This window comes from Pseudorca crassidens, chromosome 11, assembly GCF_039906515.1.
Source record: "Pseudorca crassidens isolate mPseCra1 chromosome 11, mPseCra1.hap1, whole genome shotgun sequence".
NCBI classification, from domain to species: domain Eukaryota; kingdom Metazoa; phylum Chordata; class Mammalia; order Artiodactyla; family Delphinidae; genus Pseudorca; species Pseudorca crassidens.
The window spans coordinates 96457584-96483813 of record NC_090306.1 but is presented as its reverse complement, the minus strand read 5'-3'; the positions used below and the strand labels follow the sequence as shown (position 1 = coordinate 96483813).

Genomic DNA, 26230 nt, shown 5'->3' with positions numbered 1-26230 from the left:
CCGCAGTGGGGCGCGGGTCACGTGTGAGGAGGGGCGAAAGTCTCGCAAAGCCGGGCGGCGTGCCGCGAGTTGGGAGTTCTCGGCGCGCCGCGGGCGGCGGGAGCTCGGGCTCCCGGGCAAGCCGGGGACGCGGCAGAGGCGGGGGCCTGGGTCCGAGACCGCGGGGGCCGCACCGAGAGTGGGAGGGAGGGAGAGAGACAGAGGCAGGGACCGGAGCGAGACAGAGACGCGCAGGGGAGAGACAGGGCAGGGGTAGAGGAAGGCAGGGGACAGACTGGGAAGGCGACGGAGACGAAGACAGGGACCCGCAGGGAGAGACCGAGAGACCGACTGGGGCAGGGGAGACCGGGAGAAACAGAGAGCCGAGGGCGCGGCGGGGGAGGTGGCGGCAGAGCCGGGGCTGGCCGGCCGCGGGCGTCTCGGGGCCAGAGGCGAGCGCAGCGGGGCAGGGAGCGGAGCGCAGGGCGGGGGACAGCGCGGAGTGACAGCGAGAGAACAGTGGGGGCGGCGGAGGGAAGGAGCCTGCGGCGGGGGCGGGGGGCGCCAGCGCCATGGGTCCCCGGACCCTCGCGCTCTGAGCCCCGGCCCGGGGCCCGACGATGCTGAAGCCGAGGCGGCGCCGAGGGCGCGGCGCGGGGCAGCGCTGAAAGTTGGGCGGCCCGCGGGGAGCGGCGCGGGACGGCCCGGAGACCGCGAGACCCGGGGACCGACGGACAGACCCACAGGCAGCCGGGGAGGGGGGGCGGGGCCGGCCCACCGAGTTCGCGGGGAGTGGGCGCCGGGACACCCTTCTCCCCGCCCGGGACGCCGCCCGCCCGACTGCGCCTGGGATGTAGCGCCCGTTCGCCGCCTCCCGGAGACTCGTCGGACCCTGCGCCCCGCGGTAAGCCGGGCCCGCGCTCGCCGCTGGCGCTGTCCGTCGTCTGTCCGGCCGCGTGCGTGTCTGTGTGTCCCAGGGCCTGGCGGCTCGGTCCCCGCCCGCTCAGCACCTTATCCCTGACCCGGATTCCCGCGGCCAGGCGTGCGTTCAGCGCGGTCAGGCGACTCCCCGGGACCTGGTGAGCTCTGTCCTCTGTCCGTCGTCGTCGTCGTCGGGAGCGTTGAGATCTGGGTTTCTGCCAGGAAGGGGGGTAGAGGTGAGTGAAAGGGGCCTTGACCTTCTGCCCCGGCCATGACCTTTCCCTGCCTCTACCCACCCCCAGCTGTCACACTGGGTTGGAGGAGTTTCAAGGCAGGTGACTTGTGTCTCCTTTCCACCTCCCCAACTGCGGCCTGTTTGCAAATGGCCCTGACAACAAAATCCCACTTCTCATGTTTTGAGCACCTGCTTTGGACCCCAATACCCTAGGGTTGGTGGACAGGTATCCAGAGAAGAAGGCAGTTCACATTTCACAGTGGTGGAAACAGGCTGTGCAGAGAGGCAAGACTGCTTTTCCCTTCCCAGACAGAGAACCCCAGGGAAAGAGAGGTCTGAACGAGCCCTGGAGTAGGGAAACTTCCCTGCAACCGTGCCGGTGCGCAGTGTCCCCCGACCAGCACCTACATGACACTTTTGCCCCTAGAGCCTAGGCTCTGGGATGGGGAGAGGGTGGGGGAGGGGGAGAAACAGGTGGAGGGTGGCCTGGCTGAGTTGGCAGGTGAGGGCCTCAAGAGAAGTAGGATGTCAAGAAGCAGGTTGAGGGAACGGGGAGCTGAGGGAGGGAGGCCTAAGAGCCACGCATGCAAGGCCCAGAGAGGAGCCAGACCTGTGTGTGTGTGTGTGTGTGTGTGTGTGTGTGTGTGTGTGTGTGTGTATGTGTGTGTGTGTGTGTGAGAAATGTCTGTTCTGCTTCTCCCCCACATCCAGTCTTGTGACCTCCAGGGCTTTGGGGCTTTTTGGAGCTGTTGGCAGGATTTGGGGGGCCTGAGAGCCAAACGGTGGTCCTGGCTCGGCCTGGGATGAGGGGAATAAAACGTCGAAGATGGTGGTAGGATACGGGCTGAGGTGCAACATGGCAGGAGCAAAGGCTGTTGGCCGTTGAGCTGACCCACAGCCGAATGGGAGTCTGGAGGGCTGAACCTAGAATATTCTACTCTGTTCTCCACTGGGAGGATGGGCTCTTTCTGGGGTTTTCCACGCTGGGCAGTGGGCCTTGTATATCCTCCATTTAGGCTTCTAGAAATCAGCTCAGCTAGCTGAGGAACCAGCACGGTGGACAAGTCACTCTCCTCCCTGACCCTCAACTTCCATATCTGTGGAATGAGGACACTCTTCCCTGTCCCACTGACCTCCAAGGGGAGGAGGGGGCGCCTGCGCTCAGATGAGCTGAGGGCTGTTCAGGCTGGGGAAGCGCTGAACACATGGGAGTAAGGACTCATCTTACCTTTGGAAAGATGCACAGCTAATGGGGAGAGGGGAATATGGCCTGAAATACGGCTGACCAAGAAGGGGGTACCCAGAATTAGAGGGAGGAGCTGGGGCTTGGGAGCTATTCCTCAGGAACCTTTGGGTTACCCTTGAAAGAGAAGCTCCTCTGCCATAAAAAGTGTTGGGGTGACGGGGAGCAGACAAAGCTGGCCTTGAATTTCTGCTGGGTGACCTTGGGCAGCTGGCCTGACCTCTCTGAGCCTCAGTTTCTTCAGCTGGAGAGTGGGGATGCTGGTACTGACTTCATTGGGTTGCCAGGTGATTTACAGACCACGTGAGGTCTCTGGAAGTAGCTGACACAAGCCTGGAGCACAGTAGGTTCTTAACAGACATTTGCGGAGCAGAGAATAAAGTAGCTTTAGGAGATGCCGTGAAAAAATTTCTTAGCTTAGGATCTAGGAGGGAAGGGGAGGAGGAACAGTGTAGGCTTACAGGGCGGGCTGGTTCTTAATGTGGATCTGGGGGAGGCGGGGGCGTGTGCTGAGGGGGGTGTGAGGAGGAGGGGGCCCCTCTGCGGGGACCACTGAGTCACGAGGACATGTAAGCGACATGACAACCAGCAACATGGTAACCAGGAGACTAGCGGCGGTGGGAAATGGAGCTGGAGCGGTGTGTCGGGGGGGCAGGACTGGCAGCACCAGGCCTGGAGGGTCCCAGCAGCAGCCAGGCCGGCCTCGCAGAGTGAGGAGGGGAGGCCCCGAGGCCAGGTGGGCTGGGGAGGAGGTGGGGGCCGGCATCGAAGGAGGGAGGCATTCCGGGGTCTGCTGGGCAGGGGGCCTTCTCCTGCGCCTCCCCAGGCTCCTCGCTCCTCTCCTCCACATCTCCACTTTTCATGCCTCTCCCCCTAGGATGCCAAATTTGGCTCACGCAATCTGTCGTCTCTCTTCTGAGATTGGCATCGGGACCAAAGCCGAGTGCATTACATCACCACCGCTCCCCTTGCACGAGGAGAGAAGGAGAGGGAGGGACAGAGGGCTGGGGGGCAAGCGGCCAACCCTCAACTTTCTTTCCTGTCTTCCTGCTCACTCTTCCCCCTCAGTCCCAGGTGTTGGGGGCTTCCGGGAGCAGCCAGGCAGGGCCTCGAGGCAGAACAAGGGCTCTAATCTCGGAGATCCCAGGGCAGGGCAGGTCAGGCCGTGTTGCTGTCCCCCGGGCTAGGCGAGGCCTGGGAGGCAGGGAGCCTGGGTTCAGGACCCCGATCTGTCATTGCTCTGCTGTGTGACCTCGGGCAGCCCCCTCACCCTCACCCCGTGCAGAGCCTACATCTGTATCGAGAACTGTTGGCCATTCAAGATCTTGATGACTCTCCTGAAAAAAGATGCCCTTGAGTCCCGCCGCTGTCCTGGGCACAGGGGAGGAGGCCTGAATTTTGAGTGGCTCTCTGTGACCTTGAGCAAGTGACTTTACCTCCTTATGCCTCCATCTCCTCACCTGTAAAATGGGGTGATAGAACCCTCAAAAGCCCTAGATGTGAAAGAGGTACTAGACATTAAAGAGGGGGACGGGGGAAGAGACAGGGTCTCTGGCATGAAACCGGACACTGAGGGGCCCCACGGCTCCCGGCACGCTGGGCTGGAGGTGGGGGGCAGGCTGACACAGCCATTGGCAGGAGAGCGTTTCAGTTCAGACAGAAGGCTTGGCACTTAAATCACTGGTCTGATGCCCTTATTTTACGAAAGTGGAAACCGAAGCCCAGGGAGGGAAGTGGACCCCCCACCCCTGCCCCGCCAAGGTCACGCTGATGGTTTGGGGGTGGAAGAAGAAGAGCTGGGGCCTGAACCCAGGGCTCCTGGCTCCCAGCCCTGCCTGGAAGTAGACAGAGAGATAGGCAGATACACACACTCCTGTGGAAGACTGTGGCCAGCCCGGACAGGACCCGGGAGTTTTGAGGGCCCAGTTCTCTCTTTGGCCCCCTCCCTGTTCCCTTCCTGCTCCCTGGCTGCCCCATCCTCACCGTCCCTGGCCATTATTCCCATCCCTCACTTGGTCTATTTGAAGAGCTCTCTTTCAGGCTCATTTTCAAGCCAGTTTCAGGCAGTCCCAGTCAGGGACAGGCTGGATTTGGGGTTCAGATGGAAGATTATGGCCCCTTCCAGAAGGTTCCCAGAGCTGGAGGTGCATCTGTGGCTGTTTTGTGAAGTAGTGAGCTCCTTATGCCCAGAGCTATTCAAGCAGAGCCGACTGAGTGCTGCCAGCGATCTGCCCTGGTGACTCCTGCTTTATGGGGGAGGTTGAATAGCATCCCCACCTTCAAAATCGCGAGAGTCTTCGATACCCCCAGGAGGAGCCGGGAAGCAGCGCCCATCACTTACCGGCTTCCCAGTAAGGAAGCTCACGTCGTCGTGCCAGGCGTTGGGCTCGGAGCTTTTGTAAATTCCTTCTCATTTAACCCTCCCAGCAACCCCACAATGTCGAACTGAGGTCCCCGTGTTATAGATGGGGGAGCCACGGCTCAGAGAGTCTCTGTGATTTGCCCAAGGTCGCACAGCAGGGAAGTGGAGGAACCTGGGTCTGAGTCCGGGCCTGAGTCTGATTCTCCGGGGCTGTCCCTGGGACTTCCTTGAGGAAAGAGTGGAAAACGTCGTCCCTCCCCTGGGATGGGGCTTGGCAGGAGGTGGTGCGTCGCCCCAGAGCATGACACCCCCTCAGAGATCCCATGGGGGCTCTGTTCTGAAGACATAGAAATAGACATGCGCCCAAGGGGAGAACTCGTTTTACAAAGGGGAAGACTGAGGCTCAGAGACAAAGAGTGGCCTGCCCAAAGCTGACTGGAGAGTTAGATATGAGCCAGGGCTCTGTCCCCTGCGCCAGTGGGCAGGGAGGGGCCTTTGGGCTGATGGTGGAGGGAGGTCTGGGACTGGGAGTGCAGACTGCTGGCTGCTTTGGCAGAGGGCTGAGAGTGCTGGCTCTAGGCTAGGGCCGTGGGTAAGGGAGCCAGCCTTGGGAGCAGGGAGAAGGAAGCAGGAAGAGAAACCAGCAGGGATAGCAGGTCCACCTCTGTCCTCCCTGGTCCTGCCCCAGGGCCATCCACAGATGTCAGTGTCATACAGCCTGTGAGGTCAAGAGGAACTGTAGATGGGACCTGTCTGGCAAGAGAGGGTCTTGGAGCCAGCAGCCTTGGGTGTGGCTCCCTGTGTGACCTTAGGTCAGTTCCTCACCCTCTCTGAGCTTAGTACGCCCATCTGCGTGGTCAAGAATCTGGACTAAATGATCTATTTCTACAAAGTGGCTGCCGTTGGGCTGTCTCTCAAAGCGCTCCTCCCATTCCCGTGAGGACCCTGGGCCCTGGGAGAAGGGCGGGCAGGAATCCTGGGGGTTGGCATAACCTTTAAGCCTCCTCAGCGACTCAGTCCTCCTTGGGGTGCGGGGGGATCTCCGAGCCCTTCTTCTCCTTTTCATCTTTATTTTTCTCCTGCTCCCTCTTCTCCTCGCTACGTGGGCTGATCGCTGCTCAAACTTTTAATTCAGATGGTAATTGAAATAATAATATGGGCTGAGGCCCCTCTGCTTGTGACGCTGCAGCTGGTGGAGCTCAGCTATGAATAGACCTTGAGTCACACACGCGCGCTCCTGCAGGCGCGCACACGGGCCTGACGGGGTGGTGGGTGGGGTGCAGCCGGGGGACAGGGGAGCTCACGCTCCAGCTTGCTCCGGGTCTCAGCCCCCCATTCCCAAAGGCCGGGGCCAGTTCTGCCCCTGCGGCCCGTCATCTGGTCCCTGTGTTGAACCTGACTTGGGGCATTGGTGGGTCCCTCTGTTCACAGAAGGGGAAACTGAGGTTCAGCGAGGGGGAGGGACCAACTGGACACAAATGGAAAGTGACTGGACTCAATTTGAACTGATGGGTTTCACCTGGTTCTAAGACCCCTGTTCCTTTTCAGGACACACGGGCCAGGCAAATGGGTGGGAGGAATGCTGGGGTGCGGCCCCCGTGGCCCCCGGCACATGCACCCCCCTGCCTCACCTCCTCCCAATACACACACCCCCTCCAGCTCGCACACTCTCTGGCCCACTATCACACACGCTTTCTCTCACACACTTGCATACTCTCACATCCGCTCACTCACATCTCATACACGCGAACTGCTCGGACAGATGGTGCTATTGCTTGGCCGCTGGGGTGACAAAGGTTTTCCTAGAGGTCCAGCTGCAGGAAGGGGACAAGGTCCAATGTACCAGGCTTTACGCTGGACTTTATATTCATGACCTCACTTAAACCTCCCCGCCACCCTCTGAAGGCCGTCACTCCCACTTTTCAGGTGAGAAAACTGAGGCTCAATGAGAAGCAAGAGTTTGCCCCAGGTCCAACGGGTAGAAAGAGCCACATGTTGTTTGTCCCGCTGGGAATGCACCCAGTCCCAGTTCCAGCCATTCTGCGACCCTCCATTTGGCCTCTGAGGGAGGGAGGGGGCATCCCGTCCAGCCTGGGGCTCCCCTTCCTCACCCTGCGCCAGTTCCCCCAGTCCTGCCTGTGGCTACCTGGTCAGTCGTTGACCAGCCCTACTGCCAGATGCCGGAACATCTGGCCTGTAAGCAGGGGGAGGTGCCCATGAGGAGCATTGGCAGGTCAAGGAGAGGGGCTACCAAGGAAGGTGGTCCTTGGTGGTCCAGACCCCAGCTGGTGCTGTGTAGGGAGTTGGCGTTGCCATGGTGACCTATCAGCCGGCAGCCTGGGTCTAGACCTGCTTGGGTGGGCCTTGGGGGGGGGGCTTCAGAAGGGCAGGGGGGAGATGCGGTGGGGCGTGGGTACAGCTGCGCAGAAACAGCCCCTGGTCTCGGATGAAGGAGGCCACTCTCCCCACCTTTACTCTGCAGTGCTGGTCTGCTCCTGTGTCTGCTTTTTCTCTAGCACTCTGCTGGGAGATGGAGCAATGGAGCCCAGAGACCACAGTGATTTGCCCAAGGTCACACAGTGATGGTGACAGAGCTGGGGCTGGACCAGAGCTCGGGGCTCCTTCTTATTCCTTTGCCTCCCCTCTTCCAGGGCTGCCGACACCTCTGTCTCCCTCAGACACTCCTTGTATCTATGCAGGGGATGAGCTCATCTCCTGGGGAAACCCCTAGGTTGGAGAGAGGGGCAGGGGCAGCAGTCCCTTGTTACCATGGGTGCAGCTGAGCGAGGAAGACAGGCCTGGGATTGGATCACTCACTTATCCCGAGTGACATTAACCAGGTCACCATCCCCCTGGGAACCTCGCTTTGCTCCTCTGTGAAACAGGGGCTACCTGTGGTGATGGTGGGGGGAAGTGTCTGGCTTCTTCCTTTTGCTGCCCCACCTGTTCTCGGAGCCCATCCCAGCTCCACGTGGACAGAGAGGATGGGAGGGGACCTTAGCTAGGCCGGGGAGGAGGGGGTACCTTCACAGTGAGGGGCTGATCCCATTTTACTGATGGGGAGATTGAGGCCTGGGGAGGGGATTTGCCCAACCTCGCCTTGGTGGCAGAACCGGCACCAAGCTTTACTGACCCCTGGGACACCCCACCACCACGCTGCAGCTCCTCTCCGACCCCGACCCCAAACTCCCTGAAGGAGCCTCCCCTCTCCCATTGTAGGCCTGAGAAGTCTAGCCCGCCACCTCCCCCCCGCCGCCCGAAGAGTTAAGGCACCACTCAGCCTGGGGACAGATGGAATAGGGGTCAGCAATGGGAGAACTCCACGAGGCCATACAGGGGAGGTGGCAGGCACAGAGCTAGAGGGGCCCTGGCTGTGGGTGACGTGAACCGGGGGCAGACGAGGCTGCAGTCACTCTGACACATGGGCATCAGAGCCCCTCACACCCTTTTGAGGGGGAGCTCACCATCTCCCGGGGCAGCCCGCTTGTGTCTAGAGGGTTCTGCTAATTGAGACCTGCCCCCAACTTGGGCCTTGGCTCTGCACTCTGGGGTCTGAGGAATCTAGCCTGTTCCCCCAAGGCTTCTTTCTTCTGGCCTCAGTAGTCCCCACTGAGGCCTGTGGATGAGAAACAGAAAGTCTGGGTTCAAGTCCAACTCCACCCCTGAGTTGGCTGTGTGACCTTAGGCAGCCTTTTCACCTCTCTGAGCCTCCATCCCCTGACCCATAGGGTGGGCTTGTGCCTCTGCGTCTGCGGGTTGCTGGGAAGATCTCTTGAGCCTGGCAGTATAACATGGCCTGTTGTAGACATGAGCTTCTTTGTGTCCTGACCCCTCAGTGGCCACTCTTGGCAGACTTCCAGGTCCCCGGTCATCACCTTCAGACACAGCTCCTCTGGCTGTGTTGAGTGTCAGCACCTGACCTCTGTGCTGAGCCCTCCAGACCTGCTTGGGTGGGGGCAGGCCTGGCTGAGCACCAGCGCCAGGCTGTGCAGCTGCAGATCCTGAGGCCACCTGACCTTGGAAAGAGCCTCTCTCTGGCTGGGCTCCAGGGCCACCCCCTAGCCATGGGGCAGGAGCCGGGCCACAGGGAGGAGAGGGAACCAAGTGGGGCAGAGAGCAGGCCATGGCCTCGTGCTGGAGCTGGCCCGGGTCCCTGAGATGACAGGCCAGGGGTCAGAGAGAACAGACAAGGCAGCCATGGGAAGGACTTACAGTCACCAGCTGCATGAATAGCACGGCAGAGCCTCACTCCCCACACTCTAGGGAGCTGCCTGAGGAGGGGGTGAGCTCCCTGTCATGGGAGGTGGGCAAGCAACTGCTGAATGGCATCTGCTAGGGGGATAGCAGCGGGTTCTAATACAGGGCCAGGGAAGGGATTGGACCCAGAACCCAGAGTCCCTGTTGTTTGGACCGCAGTGCAGAGGTCCTGTGACCCTAAGGGTCTAACAGACTGTTCCACATACTCCCCCTTGACTTCCAACAACTCTCCCCACAGTGTGTGCCCCCAAAGCCCATGATCCAAGAATGGTCAGTTGCAGCTTCAAGATAAGCCCTAGATCCCATCTCAACCCATTCACAGCTCCTAAGCACCCCGAAGGTCAGTGCTTTTCAAACTGCATGCAGGTCCTGACCCATTAGTGGTTGTGAAATTGAGTTAGTTGAGTCCACTACTTACGCTTTTTTTTTTTTAATGAAATAAAAAAGAAAATTTTGGGCTTCCGTGGTGGCACAGTGGTGCCTGCCAATGCAGGAGACACAGGTTCGATCCCTGGTCTGGGAAGATCCCACATGCCGCGGAGCAACTAAGCCCGTGTGCCACAACTACTGAGCCCGTGCTCTAGAGCCCGCGAGCCACAGCTACTGAGCCCGCGTGCCACAGCTACTGAAACCAGTGCGCCTAGAGTCCGTGCTCCGCAACAAGAGAAGCCACAGCAATAAGCCCGCGCACCGCAATGAAGAGTAGCCCCCACTCGCTGCAACTAGAGAAAAGCCTGCGTGCAGCAACGAAGACCCAATGCAGCCAAAAATAAATAAAATAAAATAAATTAATTTTTAAAAAAGAAAATTTCAAGCACTTGTATGTAATGAGGGTATTATTTAGTGATGCTCTTGTTTCATCTCTTAAAATATATGGACTGTATTGTATGATGAGTAGCAAAGTAAAATATGTTTTTTTTAATATATAGATTTATTTATTTATTTATTTATTCGTGGCTGTGTTGGGTCTTCACTGATGTGCGCGGGCTTTCCCTGGTTGCAGTGAGCGGGGGTTACTCTTCGTTGCAGTGCGCTGGCTTCTCATTGCGGTGGCTTCTCTTGTTGCGGAGCATGGGCTCTAGGTGCGTGGGCTTCAATAGTTGTGGCTTGCGGGCTCAGTAGTTGTGGCACACGGGCTCTAGAGCACAGGCTCAGTAGTTGTGGCTCACGGGTTTAGTTGCTCTGCGGCATGTGGGATCTTCCCAGACCAGGGCTCAAACCCATGTCCCCTGCACTGGTGGGCGGATTCTCAACCACTGCACCACCAGGGAAGTCCTACAATATGTTTTTACTCTGGGTCTTGGTCAGAAAGTCTGAAATTTACTGCCTTGTATAGAAATCCTGGAGGCAACACTGAGAAGGCTTGAGTGTCCAGATTCCTTTTCTCCAGGGTGCTTGGTTCCTAAGAACATAAGTGCTGAGAATTGCAGGATACTGCTCTTCTGTCCTCAGACCTTCCTTCCTTTGCCCAGCAGCCCACTTAGCTCCAGGCCCCCGAGCCTCCTGGTCAACCACCCCACCCTGGGGCCTAGGTCCCGCTCTCTGCCCCCGCCAGCCCTGCTTTGTCTTTGGGTCTGTTTGCCTCGTGTCTTTCTGGCCACCTCCTCTCCAAGCCCTCTGGCCGTGAGGATCCTTTCCACCCTCCTCACATACTTACCTGCGGAGCTCAGCAAAGCAGGGTGGTGTCTGACTCATTTCTCTTCTCCCAGCACACAGCAGGTGCTCAGTTAGTGTTCATTCATTCCACAGTGACTTATGGAGTGCCCTCCGAGGGACGACACTGGGCTGTGTTGGACACACACTAGGCAGGAGGGCAGCTGCCCGTCCAGCTCAGCGTGTTTTTAGGGTGATGAATGAATGAATGAGTGAATGGAGTCTGCGAGTCTCTGGCCTCAGGAGCCGGCTGGCAGATGGTCAGAGGTGACGGGTGAGCACGTAGCTCTTTCCCTGCGCGTAGTAGGCGTTCTGATAGCACCAGTCCCTCACGGCTGCGGATGAGCACGAGTGTTCCTGCCGCGGTCTGGCCCTTCCGAGGCCTGTCTGCTGCGCCCTCTCCTGCTGACCCCGCCCCGGCACTGCCTCCTCCTGTCCTTGGAGCTGCTTTTCTGGGCCTAGGACCCTGGGCGCCCCGCTGGGAGGACACCTGGGGACACCTGCCGAGAAGCCAGTGCTCCGTAGGAGTGCGAGGCTGAGGCCCGAGGCCCTGGACGTCCTGCCCCGCTCCAGCACCACAGAAGATCTCCTTCTGGTCTCCACTCAGACGCCACCTCCACTGAGAGGTTCTCCCTAACTCCGGTGACAAAAATAGCTCCTCCCTGGTCACGTTCTGTCACATCACCCTTGCTTAGGTCCTTCACGGGAATTATGACAGGCTGAAATTACCTCGTCTCTTTGACAGTCGTCGGATGTTTATTAAGTGTCTGCGTTGTGCCAGGCACTGGGGTTCAGGGGTGAAGCAGAGAGTTGAGGTCCCGGCACTTGCGGAGATTGTGGGTGAAATCAGTTTGGATTGGATAAATGCTGTGAGGAAGACCAGGACGCAGACGGAGAATACCTGGGGGGCCTCTTGGAGGAGGCAGCCTTTGAGTCAAGACCTGAATGGTAGGAAGGTGTGAGCAGTGGAGTCTTGGAGGATTTCATCCAGGAGGGGCAAGAAGAAAGGCCCGAGTGGTCGGGGGTCGGGGGTCAGGGTGGGAGTGGAGAGGGGAGACTGGAGGGCAGGACAGCACCGTGGGAAGCCGAGAGCTCCATGCTGTGGAGTGACGTGGGTCCTCAGCCTGTGTGGAGACGGACTGCATGGGGAGTGGAGGCAGGGAGGCTCAGGGAGGACCCCGTGCAGTTGTCGGCAATGACGTGGCTTGCGGCAGGGAGGGCGCTGCAGGCTGGATGGACTGGGCGTGGGGCCCGCGTCCAGGTCCCATTCCTGTGGTTCACCTGCTTGGGGAAGCTCCTGAACTCCCGGTGGGGACGAAAATAACAGTGCCCACCTCCAGGGTGTCATGAGGGTCAAAGGAGTGGCCAGGGCTTGGCCCAGAGTAAACACTGAATGTTAGTTATCATACCATTATTATGACTCTTGGGTTCGGGGAGGGTTGAAGGATGATGCCCAGGTGTGATGCCTGAGCAGCGCCCCCAGGAGGTCACAGACAGAGATGGGGAAGGCAGGGGAGGGGCGATCCTTCCATCTTGGCTATGCTGGGTTTGTGATGCCTCTTAGACGCCCAGCAGACACTGGAGCAGGTGCCAAATCTGCTTGTCTCTGGAGGGCGATTGGGGCCGGGTGGTATTTTTAGTCAAGGCTGAGCCTGGACACTGCATGGGTTCTGAATAGAGAGGCTGGGAGAGGGGCAACCCGCAGAGGGGCCCTCAGGCCTGGAGGACTTGAGGAGGGAGGTAAGGGTGAGCCAGCAGCCTCCATCAGAACTGCTGGGAGGACTGTGGGCTCAGAGGAGCCCTGGAGGGGGCAGCGGAGAGGACTGGAGGTGACGGTAAGCCATCCCCTTCACAAAGTGTTTTTGCATTTTGCAGTTTATAACCCCTTACCCTCCACTGTCACTGTTCGTCTTGGCAACATGCCTATGAAGTGGGTGTTGTTCCTCCCCTTTTTATGGATGCAATTCAGAGAGGTTAAGACATTTTTCCATGGCCACTCAGTACCAAAGTGAAGTGTTTGTTCTCAGGCTTTCTGGGATCACAGTCCGTTTTGAGGATCTTATGAATGCTATGACCTTTCTCAGAAAATACACACAGGTACACACTAGTTTTAAAACTTTCTATGTGTCTTTTTTTTTTTGTAGGTAATACATTCATATGGTTCTAAAATTAAAAAGACACAAACGGGAATACAGTGAGAATTCTTCCTCCCACCCCTCCCCCAGGCACCTGCTTCCCTTCCCCGGAGGCAGCCAGTGTCACCAGTTTCCTGGGTCTCCATCCATAGACAAGCACAGAAAAGCAAAGATGTGTATCTATAAGTTTCTTTTCTCTCCTTTTTTATACAAATGATAGATATTATGCTCAGTGTTCATCGTGGTTACCTTCTTTCACTTAAAAACACATCTTGAAGGGCTTCCCTGGTGGCGCAGTGGTTGAGAGTCTGCCTGCCGATGCAGGGGACACGGGTTCGTGCCCCGGTCCGGGAAGATCCCACATGCCGCGGAGCGGCTGGTCCCGTGAGCCATGGCCACTGAGCCTGTGCGTCCGGAGCCTGTGCTCCGCAACGGGAGAGGCCACAACAGTGAGAGGCCCGCGTACCGCAAAAACAAAACAAAACAAAAAAAAACACATCTTGAAGACCTACACCGGTTCCTACCGGGCTCCCCCTCGTTTTTTCACTGGCTTCGCGGTGTGCCATTGTGTTTGGGCTGCTTCCAGTCTGGGCTGGGCAAACCAGGCGCCTGGCTCCTTGAGTGCGTGAGTGTCTGCAGGCCCAGGAGCCCACACAAGTGTCACAGGCAATCGCATGGCTCTCCGAAGCTGCCCGGGGTGGCCTTGGCTGAATTCGCCCTGGCACTTGGCTCTGACCACCCTGACCCACTCCCCCTCCTCCCCACACCTCTTCTTAGGTTCGGCCTGTGAGCCCAGCAGAGAATTCAAGGAATCCTGTGTGAGTGAGGGGGCATCAGCCCCCACCCCCCAAACTCTGGGAGACCCTCTTCCCAGACCAGCAGCTCCAGCTCCTGGAGTCTTGATGGCTGAGAAGCCCAGGATGAGGCAATGGGGGGGAGGGGCTGGCAGTGATCACGCCCACCCCTGGCTGTGGAGCTGGGATTGGAGGGCCGCTGTGGGCTGTGCGGAAGTCACCTCTGTTCCTGCCCACTGCCGCCCCCAACCCCGCGCAGCACTTTGCCTTTTCCTCTGCCCATGAGGAGTCTTCACCCTTTCTGGCCAGGGAGAGGGAGCACCCTAATGGGGAAAAGGAGGTGGCGCCACTGGCCTAGGTGGTCTGGGCTGGTCAGGGCCAACTGGGCGACTCTGCTGAAACTCCCTCTTCTGGCTTCAGGGGCCCCGCTGTCCTGCTGATCCTCTCCCTCTGCCCCTTGGCCTCCATCTGCCGAGGCAGGTTCTCCTCCGCGTGCCGGAGATGCTCGGGGCTGGGTCTGAGGCCCTCTTCTCTTCCCATCCAGCATCCCTGCCTGGGCGATCTCATCCACTCTTACAACTTAACAGCCTCATCCAGGTGTGCACGATCGAATGAGTCTAGCTCTGTCCGCATCTTGGGGGCTGACATGCCGTGGACTTCCCGATGTGGACATTCCAAGGCCACTGCACCCTAGGAACTGGTCCTCTTTCAGCATCTCACCATTACCTATTCCTGACACCCCTCTTCCCAACCCCCCACCCAGCCCATCGCCACACCTGGGGGCTCTCTGTCCGGCATGTGTCCCCAATCTCTTTACTTCTCATGAGCAACGCTGCCACCACCCTGGCAGCTCCAGGCCACCGTCATCAGCCGCCTGGGCAGCAGCGGTAGCCCTGTCGCTGGCCTGCAGCTTCCACGGTGCCCCACAAAGCATCCTGACATCTCATTCCTGTGTGTGCTCCACGATCAGACAGCAGAGACCTCTGGGGCCAGACAAGGGCAGGGGTGCCACGGGGGCCATATTGAGGACGTTTTATTTTTGAAGCCTGGTGGTGAATACACGGGTTTATTATATTACAGCTTATTCCTATTTGTCTTAAAGATGTCACATGAAGGTTTAAAAGATCAAACCAGGCAAAACCTCACCACCTGCCCGTTTCCCATAGCCATGAGGATGAATTCTGAAACCCTGCCCACCCCTCACCTCTGGGGCCTCATCCTGGGTGACCCTCCCTCTTGCTCACTTCAGTCCTGCTCTCTGGCCTTGCTGCAGATTCTCTTTCTGGAATGTTCCACACAGATACACAATTCTCCCGATTGTCTTGGCTCCCACCTACTACTCAGGTCTCGGTTTAAATGTCATTTTCTGAAAGAGGCCTTCGGGGACCCCCATCGAACTACGGCCCCTTTTCTTCTCTCTCACGTCACACCATAATTTTCCTTCAAGCAGCTCACCACAGCTGACGGCTGTCACCTGTGCAAATGCTTGTTACGTTTATAGCATCTCTCCCCAACCGATGCATAAGTTGCGTGAGTCCGCAGCCTGTGCCTGACCCGCAGCAAGTGCAATAGTAACTGAGTGAGCGCCTATGAGGAATGAGCACGCAGCAGAGCAGGTCCCTAGAAGCCACAGCAAGGCAGTGGGGGCTTGAATCCCACCACCAGCGAGGGAGCAGAAGTTGTTCTGGAAGAGAGAAGCCTTCGGGGATCCGCTCTTGCCTTCAAGTTCCTTTAGGGAGAGGGCAAAGGTGTCTGGGGGGCCTCTTTGGTGGGACTGTCTGGCCAGTAGAAGAGGCTCCTTTGGGAGCAGGGAGCCCTCCATCTATCAGGGCAGGGGCCAGGCGTCAGCAATGCAGCACAGGGCATACCTGCAGCTTGGAGCAGTGGCCCTTCTGTCCTCCAGCCACCAGCTCCTGCCATTTGGCCATGACTGGAAGGTCCGTCTAGACATTCTGGGGAATTTGCTTTCTAAACCTGTTCGCTGGCTGGCTGTGTGGTTGGGAGGTGCAGTGGTTGTAGAGCTGGAGGAATGAGCCAGTTCACCCCACACTGCTCAGAGCCCCTCTGGAGCCCAGAGTCACCTGTGTGTCTAGGCTCTGTCTGGACCTCAAATCAGGGACCCAGTTCCTGGCTCCAACTTGCCCTATGACCCAGTTTCTCCTTTCCCAGTAGGACCTGCTGGACAGAACCTGGCACAAAGGAGGGCAGGTGTGATAAATGTTTACTAAGTGGAAGAAACTTTTGATACAACAGTGTTTCTCTGAGGCAGGAGAGCAGAGTGTCTAATGTATGTGCTCTGGCATCAAACTGCTTGGTTCCAAATCCTGACGTTACTACTTACAAGTTGTGTCACCTTCGGCAAGTTGCCGAACCTCTCTGTGCCTTGGTTATCTTACTTCTAAAGTAGGGATGGGGCATTCCCTGGCGGTCCAGTGGTTAGGACGTGTAATGCCACAGCAGGGGGCACAGGTTCAATCCCTGGTCAGGGAACTAAGATCCTGCAAGCCACGTAGTGCAGCCAAAAAAATTTAAAAAATAAAGTAGGGATGAAAACGGAAGCTTCCTCTGAGGTCAGGATGAGGATGGCAGGAATTGATCAGCGTAAAGCACTCAGAACAGTGCCCGCACAGAGCAAATGCACACTAAATGCTCCGTGTGGATTTCGCAGCGTCACACTGCTGGCCAGTGGGGGAGGGGCTACGCATGCAGTGGGATTTCGGGGTACAGAAGAAGGTGAGGGGGAGGAAGAGAGTCTGTTGAGCCCCCACGGTGTGGCCTGCACTTTTATGACGATTGACAATCTGCTTCTGGTCCTCACGACACCACCCCGCAAGGTAGGCATTACTGGGTTCCTTTGTAAATGAAGGCACTGAAGCTTAGAGGTCAAGGATCCTGCTGGAGCCAGACGGGACTGAGCCCACTCCCGGCCCAGCTCTGTGAGAGTCTGAGGCCGCTGCTCTTACTCACCTGCTCCCTAGCGTTGGTGTTGGAAGAAAAGTTGGACGGGGCCGCATGATGGGTGCAGGGTGGGCTCTGGGGCGTGACATCTGAAATCCAGGGGAGGGGATCGAGGGAAGGACTGTTCAGCCTCTGAAGTGATTTGTACCACTTACCAACCACTTACTCTGTGCTGGGCACCTGTGCATGATCCCATTTACCTCTCAGAATAATCTTATGAGGTAAGGAATACTCTTAGAGCCACCTAAGGATGAGGCGTGCAGGGACCAGAGAGGTTAAGTAACTTGCCCAAAGTCACACAGTTGGAAAGTGGTACAGAGACTCCAGAGTCAGAGCCACCGCCCTGGGAGGGGGAAGATTTGGGCTCTGGAGATTCATCGAGAGAAGGTAGTCAGACCTCCCAGGGTCTGAGGAGCAGGACAGGGGCCTGCAGAGGACCGTGGGCAGGATGGGACAACCCCATGGCTAGATCCATCCTTAGCCGCCTCTTACTCTTTGAGGAGCACAGCTGCCTGCACTGAAGTCCTCTCCCTCCTCCAAATCCCCGTGTGTGTGAGATGAAAGGACCCTCCCCGCCAAAGCAGGTAGTCCAGGCCCGAGAGGCCTCAGTCAGAGCTGGGGTTGGGGGCAGGCCCTGTGCTCCTCACAAGGCTGGGAAATGGGGCAGTCTTGTTAATTCCTTCCACTTCCTCCAGGGAAATCTTCTCTTCCCCCCACCCCCTGGCCCTGCACCGCCCCCATTTCCCCATGGGTGCGCCGTCTGCTAGAAGAGGCAGCCTCCCCTCAGGCCCAAGAGGGACTCAGGGATGAGTGGGACTCATCAGACTCAAGAACGCCCACCAGATCACCCGCCTTATTTCAGACGCTGTGCTGGGCTCTTACTTCATTACATCTTCCCAGCTCTCTGGCCAGAGAGCAATTACGGTCCCCCATTTTGCAGATGGAGAGAAGGAGCCCCTGGCTGGAGCAGTTAGTGGTGGAGCCAGGACTTGAAGCCAGGTTTCCGGTCTCCCAGGCCAGTGTTCTTACACCGTCATCTTCATCATCATCATCATCTTCATCTCATCTCATTCGCTGTGTTTTACCTGCAGTGCCCTGTTGAACCCTCAGCTGATGTTTCTATTACGTAGGTGAGGTCGGCACTGTTAGCATCATCTCCATTTTGCAGGTGAGGAAACCGAGGTCCACAGAGGACATGCTAGGAGGTCGACAGAGCCGAGCCTGGGAGCCTAATGTGCTGGTTAAAGCCCCGAAGGTGAGGCTTTAACCAGCACATTATTTTCATCAAGTTGAAAAGAAGCCGAGTGAGGGTCAAGGGGCTGTGAGGAAGCAGGGCTGGCTGCTGGCAGTGCAGCCGCGGAAGGCTTCAGAGAACAGAGGGGGCTTGGGCTGAGGCTGGAGAGCTGGGGAGAGGCGTGAGGGGGTCCGGGTTGAACAGGGCATCGTGGGAGGTGAAGGGAAGGCCAGAGGCTGCGGACCAGGGTGAGCCAGGACCTGGACCCACCCAGGCCTGAGTCGGAATCCCGGTTTTGCCGCACCTGCTGTGTGACCCCATCCCCGTCCCTACTCCCCCACCCCCACCCCCAGCCTGTGATGCTTCAGCTGGGAAGAGAAATAATAACCCTGCTTGTTGCTGCGGTAGGTGCTTAATAAATACTTGTTAAATTAACGAAGAGTTGTAGTGATGTTTCAGCAAGAGGCACCAGACAGCGCCTGGCATAGAGCTGGCGCTTCCAGTGTTCCCTCTCTGAGGGCAGCCACCGAGGGATGACGGGTTCAGCTGGGCCCCACTCTGAGCTGTGTGGCCTCCGGCAGGTCCCTCCGCCTCCTCTGCTGTCCCACCCAACATCAGTAGGGTGCTTGAAGGCCTGCAGGCGGGCTAAGCACCCCCTACGTGTGCGCTTCTGCCCCCTCCCGCCCGCCGTCTAGGGGCCGAGTGCGGCCAGGCCAGCCCGCCTGGGCCTCAGGACACGCTGCTGCTGCTGTCTGGGGCCAGAGGGCCTGCGTGACGCACCTGCAGACGCTACCGTGACTCCCACGAGTGGCGGCGGGTGCTCGTGGGGGGATTCGCCTGCGCAGCCTTCCCAGGCTGCGGGAAACTGCTGAGGCTGCTGCCACTTTATTGGCTGTTTTTCGGCAAAGGGAGCTGTGGGCAAGGAGGGGGCATTTGGTGTCATCATATCATAGGGAAAACCGAAGAGGACACAGGTGCGGGGTGGTCCTCCTGCCTCTCTGGACCCCCTGGCAGGCAGGGTCCAGCCCTCCCTAACTCCTCAGGAAGGAGCAGGATAGAGACGGTGCCAGTGAGCTGACAGCCCTGCTGGTCCCCTTCACTCTCTCCCTGAGGCTCAGGTGTCCATCGCCAGCCGCTGACTCATGTGCCACAGCCCTGCTCTCAGCCTCAGTTTCCCTAGTTGTCCAGGATCCAGATGTTCACAGCACAGCAAAATTAAAAACAAACAAAAAAAAGAGTTGGTAACTTGCACAGCATTGTCGATTCTTCACTTGGCTAAGAAAGGACATTACATTTCAAAACGCAGCCAGCATCGCCCATCCCCATTATTTCCCAAAAAGAAAGAACATTCACCCTGCAAGACGCTGCAGGCTGCACTCTTAGAATAAAGGAGGGAGAGCCTGGCTGGGAAGGGGAGGGACTTGTTCCAGGTCACCCAGCAAGGCAGCCAGAGCGCCCGGCCCCCCGGGGCCCCACCATAGAAACCCTGTTCCCCAGTGTGTGCGCACAGGGCACTTTCGGTGCAAGCGGATTAGACCAGCTCCCTTTTTCCAGAAAAGTACACTTAGTTGTAGCCATGGTACAGGCACCTGAACAGCTAGGGCACCCTTGCTCTCTCTCTCTCTCTTTTAATAAAACATCTATATTCGGAGGAAGATGGTACCCAATCATCAATGCCTGTCGCCTCTCTCCCATGATCTCTGTCCCTTTCTCTTTCACACTTTTCCCTTGGGTCCTTGTGCCTTCGCCAGGAAGCCCTGTGTGAAAAACAAGGGACAGAAAAGCTGGCCGTCTCCTGGCAGCTGTGACCCGCGAGCACTGGCCGAGCTCCGTACCCCTCACTTTGTGTCATCCTCGTGCGGTGCCGGCAGCTGAACCTACCGCTCTTGTGCAGGGGCTATGGTGATGGATGGAGTGGTGGTGTATCTGGGCAGGTGACTGAGGACGAGGGGCTGGGCCCTCACCAGCCCAGGGTCTTCAGGGGGACGCCCCACACATGGGCTGCCCGTGGTGGAGTGTCGGACCTGGTGGCAGCACCTGTGCTCGCGGGCAGCTTTCCCAAAGGCCCAGGAGTGGACGTTTCTGAGCACCGCCTGAGCTAGCGGGCACAACGGTGGTGGCCCCGGGCCTGGCCCAGGGCAGGGGCTCGGGGAACGGTTGCTGTGACTGGGAGAGGAGGCATGGGGCCGGGAGATGAGCTGTGCCCCCCGCCCCCCGGGCTACACGTGGGTGCTGGGGAATTGTGGTGACGGAAGGGCAGGGGCTGGGGCGGTGTTGAAGTGGAGGGTGTGAGTGTAGGGGGTAGGGACGTACAGAGCCTCGTCCTGGGGTTTCGCTGAGACTCCTGGCACTTCCACTAAGGGATGGGAAACAGTGGGCAGTGCTGGTGAGGGAAGCCCCATGAAGAACCCTCTCCTGCAGCACCAGATGAACCCCCAAGGTCAGGACCAGTTCCCTTGGGCAGAGATCGAGGGCCCCGCAGCACCCTGGGCTCCTGTCTGGCCTTGGATAGGGCCCTTACCCTCTCTGGGCCTCACGGTCTTCATCCACCAGAGGCCCAGGTTGCTACACTCTGTCCCCTCTGCCTCTCTATCCTGCAGACCTGAGGCTGGTGGGTCCAGCCTGCCAGGGCTGGGCTGGTGCCCTCTCTTCCCTAGCCCCGAAGTCCTACCCCAACCCCCTGCAGAGAGGAAGCTCCTCTTCCCGGGAGCACCTCCTTGACCTCCCAGGAGCGGAAGTGAGGGGACTGCTCAGGGCTGGCGCACCTGCTCTGGGACCCTTAGTGAGTTCATTTCAGCTCTGAGCTTCCTTGGCCTCAGATGTAAAATGAGGGTCTTGAAATCAGTGATCTTGAAACCCTTCCTACGGGCTCTGGTTCCTTCTGTGGTGCTAATGGATGCATTCAAGATGGTGAGACAAAGCAGAGAGGGATGTATTTAGCGAAGGAAGACCTCTCTGAAAGCCATTTATAGCCTAGAAGGCGCCCCTGGCCCCCAATGCCCTCAGGGCTACCCACCTGGGGCCCTGGCTGTTGGGACCCTAGGGGAGGCAGCAGAGAGGGTCTGGGAAGCCCAGTTAAAATCATGACCTCTTAAGGGCCAGCCCTGCACACCCGCGTTACCTGTTAGGTCTTTAGACTGCTGGGTCTCACTGGTCCCATTTTCCAGATGAGGAAACTGAGGTGCAGAGCAGTCACTAACTTGCCCAAGTTACATGGTGGATCTGGGACTTCAATCCAGGACTGTGGGATCCAGGGAGCTCCTTTTAAGGGGGAAAGGGAGGAGAACCCAGAGTCAGGATAGGGTAACCGCAGGGGAGGGAGGAGATGGGGACAGGGCTCACTCTCCCTGGGCTGAGAGAGGGAGTTTCTCCCAGGAAGAGGCAGGCTCTGAAGCTGTTGATCTCTAAATTACAGCGTTGGCGCGCACCGGTTGCTGCGGCAACCAAGTTGTCCTGAACCGGGGAAGTGTATAAACATTGCCACAGATGCACAATTAGATCAGGAAGAAGAATAGAACAGAAAATAGAAACTTCCAGCCTTATATAATTCTGGGCCAAAACGTTACTAGGAACCCGGGCCCGGGCCCAGCCCCGGCCCTGCCATCCGCTGGGGCCCTGGGCGGCACCATCTCTCTCCTGGGGCCCCAGCGGAGGGGAGGGTGAGGGGAAGGTCTGCCCTCCGTGGGCCCAGCTGGGACACCCGCCACCCGGCAGGGTGAGAGGCCACCTCCACCGAAACAGCTGGGGACGCTGACAGGCAAATCCTGCCTCTCACCAGCTTCCTCCTGCTCTAGGAAGCGGGAAAGAAGGCAGGAGGGCAACTGGCTTTAACTGAGCACCTACTGTCTCCTCGGGTCCCGTGAGGTAGGGTTTTGATCCCCGTTTTACAACTGAGGAAACTGAGGCTCAGAGAGGTGAAATGAGTTGCCTGAGTTTACATAGCTAGGTAGTGGTGTGTCTGCCTCTGCCACCCCAGGTCTTCACACCACGAACTCAGCAATACTGACAGCACCTGCGGGCTGAAGAGTTAGACACACCTGGACTTGGACTCACTTACCAGCTGTGCGGCCTTAGACAGGCCAGTTCCCCTCTCTGAGCCCCCGTTTCCTCACCTGTGATATGGAAATAGGGATGCCTACACGGGAGCCAAAAATCAGGGCTCCCCTTACGTCCGTCCTGACCACCACACTGGAGTCTTCACCCACCACTGCTCCCAGCAAGTTTGGGGACAGGACAGGAACTGACGTTGGGCTGTGGGTCCCGGCACTGCCCAGTAGAACTTTCTGCAATGATGGAACTGTCCTGCATCTGCTCTGTCCAGTATGGTGGCCATTAGCCACATGTGGCTACGGAGCCCTTGAAATGTGGCGAGTGCAGCCGGGGAACTGAAGCTGACGTTTTATTTAATTTTAATTAAATGTAAGAGCCACAGGTGGCCAGTGGCTGCCGAACTGGACCGCACAGGAGAATGTCCGACCCCCGAGAGACCCAGAAGGGCAGAGGCTGAGCCCAGGGAGGTGAGCGGGGCCCAGAGCATTCACCACTTCCTCTGCTCAGGGCACGTGGGACACACAGTGCGAGGGCGGTGCCGAGATGGGCATCAGGAAGCCCCCGGAAGAGCAGGCACAGGAGGTTTCGGTGGGGGAGGAGGGGCAGCGGGAGGGGCTGGGACTAGGGCCTGGATCCCGGTGGTCTCAGCTTCTGGTCTGGCAGACCCCGATCCCGGAGCTGGGCCAGCCACGGAGGCACTCCCTCCCTGTTGTCAGAACCACCTTAACATTCTGCCCACGTGGTGGAGGAAGCCTTGGGTCCCAGTCCAGGCTCCACCCCTTCTGAGCATCATTGGGTGGGTTCCCTGCAGCCCTGGAACCCGGACTCCGGGGGCCCTTGGAGAGCCGCTCCCACGGCAGCCACTCGCTCCCCAGCGTCTCACGTGTCTGCTTCTCCCCCGCAGGCCCTGCGTCTTCCCAGGTGACCACGCCGGCTTCAGGACATGCACGGGCACAGCCGCAACGGGCAGGCCCACGTGCCCCGGCGGAAACGCCGCAACCGCTTCGTCAAGAAGAACGGCCAATGCAACGTCTACTTCGCCAACCTGAGCAACAAGTCGCAGCGCTACATGGCGGACATCTTCACCACCTGTGTGGACACACGCTGGCGCTACATGCTGATGATCTTTTCCGCGGCCTTCCTTGTCTCCTGGCTCTTTTTCGGCCTCCTCTTCTGGTGCATCGCCTTCTTCCACGGTGACCTGGAGGCCGGCCCGGCGGGGGCCGCGGCGGGGGCCCCGGTGGCGGGAGGGGGCGGGGCGGCCCCGGCGGCCGCCAAGCCCTGCATCATGCATGTGAACGGCTTCCTGGGTGCCTTCCTGTTCTCCGTGGAGACGCAGACTACCATCGGCTATGGGTTCCGATGCGTGACGGAGGAGTGCCCGCTGGCGGTCATCGCCGTGGTGGTCCAGTCCATCGTGGGCTGCGTCATCGACTCCTTCATGATCGGCACCATCATGGCCAAGATGGCCCGGCCCAAGAAGCGGGCGCAGACGCTGCTGTTCAGCCACCACGCGGTCATCTCGGTGCGCGACGGCAAGCTCTGCCTGATGTGGCGCGTGGGCAACCTGCGCAAGAGCCACATCGTGGAGGCCCACGTGCGGGCCCAGCTCATCAAGCCCTACATGACCCAGGAGGGCGAGTACCTGCCGCTGGACCAGCGGGACCTCAACGTGGGCTACGACATCGGCCTGGACCGCATCTTCCTGGTGTCGCCCATCATCATCGTCCACGAGATCGACGAGGACAGCCCGCTCTACGGCATGGGCAAGGAGGAGCTGGAGTCGGAGGACTTTGAGATCGTGGTCATCCTGGAGGGCATGGTGGAGGCCACGGCCATGACCACCCAGGCCCGCAGCTCCTACCTGGCCAGCGAGATCCTATGGGGTCACCGCTTCGAGCCCGTGGTCTTTGAGGAGAAGAGCCACTACAAGGTGGACTACTCGCGCTTCCACAAGACCTACGAGGTGGCCGGCACGCCCTGCTGCTCCGCCCGGGAGCTGCAGGAGAGTAAGATCACCGTGCTGCCCGCCCCACCGCCCCCGCCCAGTGCCTTCTGCTATGAGAACGAGCTGGCCCTCATGAGCCAGGAGGAAGAGGAGATGGAGGAGGAGGCCGCGGCCGCTGCCGCCGTGGCCGCGGGCCTGGGCCTGGAGGCAGGCTCCAAGGAGGAGGCGGGCATCATCCGGATGCTGGAGTTTGGCAGCCACCTGGATCTGGAGCGCATGCAAGCCACCCTCCCGCTGGACAACATCTCCTACCGCAGGGAGTCCGCCATCTGACCTCCAGGCCCGCCCTCTCGCTTCCCACCAGAGCCTCTTCCGGGGGTGGGCCGCCAGGACACCTCCACCGCACTCAGGACACAGTGGCTCACCCTGGCTCCATGGACCTTCTGGAGAGAGCTGGGGGCTTCAGAGACTGGGAGGCCCCTTCCTACTGACTCCAGAACCCAGGCCTGGGAAAGAGCCAGGATACCCTCGGTCTGGTCAGCCTGGGTTCTCCAGCACCTACCCACTGGCGGCTCAGGAACCCCAGACCCACCACCCTTTCCCCACCGACCCTTCAAGGACATTCCCCCTTTGCTCTCAGAACCTTGGGGAAGGCGGCTGGACTGTCGGGGGGTGGGCATCTGGGGGTTCCGGGGTGGGCCGGTGGTTAGTTTGAGGGGGTGGGAGGGGTGTGCGTTTCTTTTGCATGACTGTGGTCTGTTGCTCATGACTTTCTTTCGTAAATATCTATAAATGGAGAGATGGAGGCACCACATCCACCTTCTGCCATTTGTACCTGCAGGGCGAGGAGGTGCACCCTCGCACTCCGCACCCCTCAAGCCCAACCTTCCCCTGCCCAGCTGGCTGGTCCCTTGAGACCCTCAGAGCCAGCTCTCTTGGCCCGTGGATAGTACTGGGTTTGGGTGCAGAAGTGGGACCTCAAGGAGCAGGGTAAGGGCCATCCCTCCCTGTGGGCCCTCTGGGCCTGCAGGCCCAGCCCAGGTTGACAATGGAGTTTGTAACTATATATTTTTAATAAAGTATATGGTCCATTAGCGGTAGGCTGATTGAAGATGGAGGGTTGGGAAGGAGAGATAGAGGGAAACGGAGAGAGAGAGAGAGAGACCAACACGATGCGTGTCTGTGTGTGGTACGTATGTGTGTATTGTGTGTATGGGATGTGTTTGTGTGTGTGTGTGTGGTAGGTTTGTGTGTGTTGCGTATGTGTCTGTGCCCCTGAGAGACTGACCCTTGGAGGGAACTTCATCACCTGCTGGTCTCCTTCCTGGGAGCCAGTGGGAAGGATCCTAAGTGGCCCTAAGAGGTTTGAGTGGGTTTGAGTCAGAGCTTTGCTGTTAACAAGCTATGTGGCTGTCAGCAAGTTGCCCATCAGCTCTTGGTCTCAGCTTCACTATCTTTAGAATGGGATGAACCATATCTTCTTCCTAAGTGATGATGGGCAGGGGAAGCCTGTGTGGACGTCAGCCAACCCTTTATGACTCAGGGAGAAGTGGGAAGAGCCTGCTTGGTTTGCACCCCACATAGCCACCCCCACCAGGCTGTGCTGATTAACTGGGCTGCAGGACGCTGTGGTGGGAAGGGCTCTAGGGGGCAGCGGGGAAACCTGGTCATAGTCGGACCTGGTCTCTGCCTCACTGTGGGACCTTGGGTGAGTCCCTTCCCCGCCCCGGGCTTCAGTTAGCCTGTGCTGTGTAACAGGCCACCCTCAGCTTAGACAACAATGGTTTATTCTTTCTGCGGTGCTGTAGCAGGGCTGGTTTCCCTGGGCTCACTCCAGCAGCCCTGCTCAGCGGGGAGATCAGCCAGGCTGTAAGATCCATGAGGGCCTAACTCATGTGTTGGGCAGTAGGTCTCACTGTTGGCCCGGGGGTGGGGGTGGGGGGCACGGGGGGCCCCGGTTCTCCTCCGGTGGCCTCTCTTCCTCCAGTTGGCTATACCAGATCCCTTCCTGGCGCCTAAGAGGGTCAAGGCAGAAGCTGCAAAGTCTCTGGAGCCCAGCCTTGAACTTGTATAACATCACTTCCATTGCATTTTATTGGCTAATCCCGGTCACGATTCAAGGGGCGGGAAATTGACTCCACTCCCTGGGAGCATGGTCACGTCCCATTGCAAAGGGTGTGCACACCCGGTGGAACTGTGGCCATGATCGCTCATCTAGCACAGAACTTTTGAGTTTGAGGGTTCCTTCCAGCTCTAAGTCTATTTTACAGGCCAACTGTGAACCCAGCATTTGGAGTATGAGGAAGCAGAGGGCACCCTCCCTGCTCCCAGGAATCTTCCAGCAAAGGTGCCAGCTCTCTCAGGAAACACAGGGAACCAGGAGGCAGGCTCACCTGCTGTGAAGCGCTGTTGGCTGCTTGTGAACGACCACATTTCATCAGGCAACATTTGGCCATTTGGG

The 26230-nt window shown here is 58.6% G+C and overlaps 1 protein-coding gene across 2 annotated transcripts; it reads left to right on the top strand.

The window, feature by feature from the left end:
• Positions 1-6: 6 nt before the first annotated feature.
• Positions 7-24863, top strand: KCNJ4 (potassium inwardly rectifying channel subfamily J member 4). 2 transcript variants are annotated; one of them, XM_067698090.1, is made up of 3 exons: positions 7-883; positions 17478-17672; positions 22726-24863. In XM_067698090.1, the coding sequence occupies exon 3, from the start codon at positions 22765-22767 to the stop codon at positions 24100-24102; it is 1338 nt and encodes a 445-aa protein (XP_067554191.1). In that variant the 5' UTR covers positions 7-883; positions 17478-17672; positions 22726-22764; the 3' UTR covers positions 24103-24863. The 2 variants fall into 2 exon arrangements, with proteins under 2 accessions (XP_067554191.1, XP_067554190.1); XM_067698089.1 differs by lacking the exon at positions 17478-17672 and having other exon boundaries at positions 8-883.
• The last annotated feature ends 1367 nt before the right edge of the window (positions 24864-26230 follow it).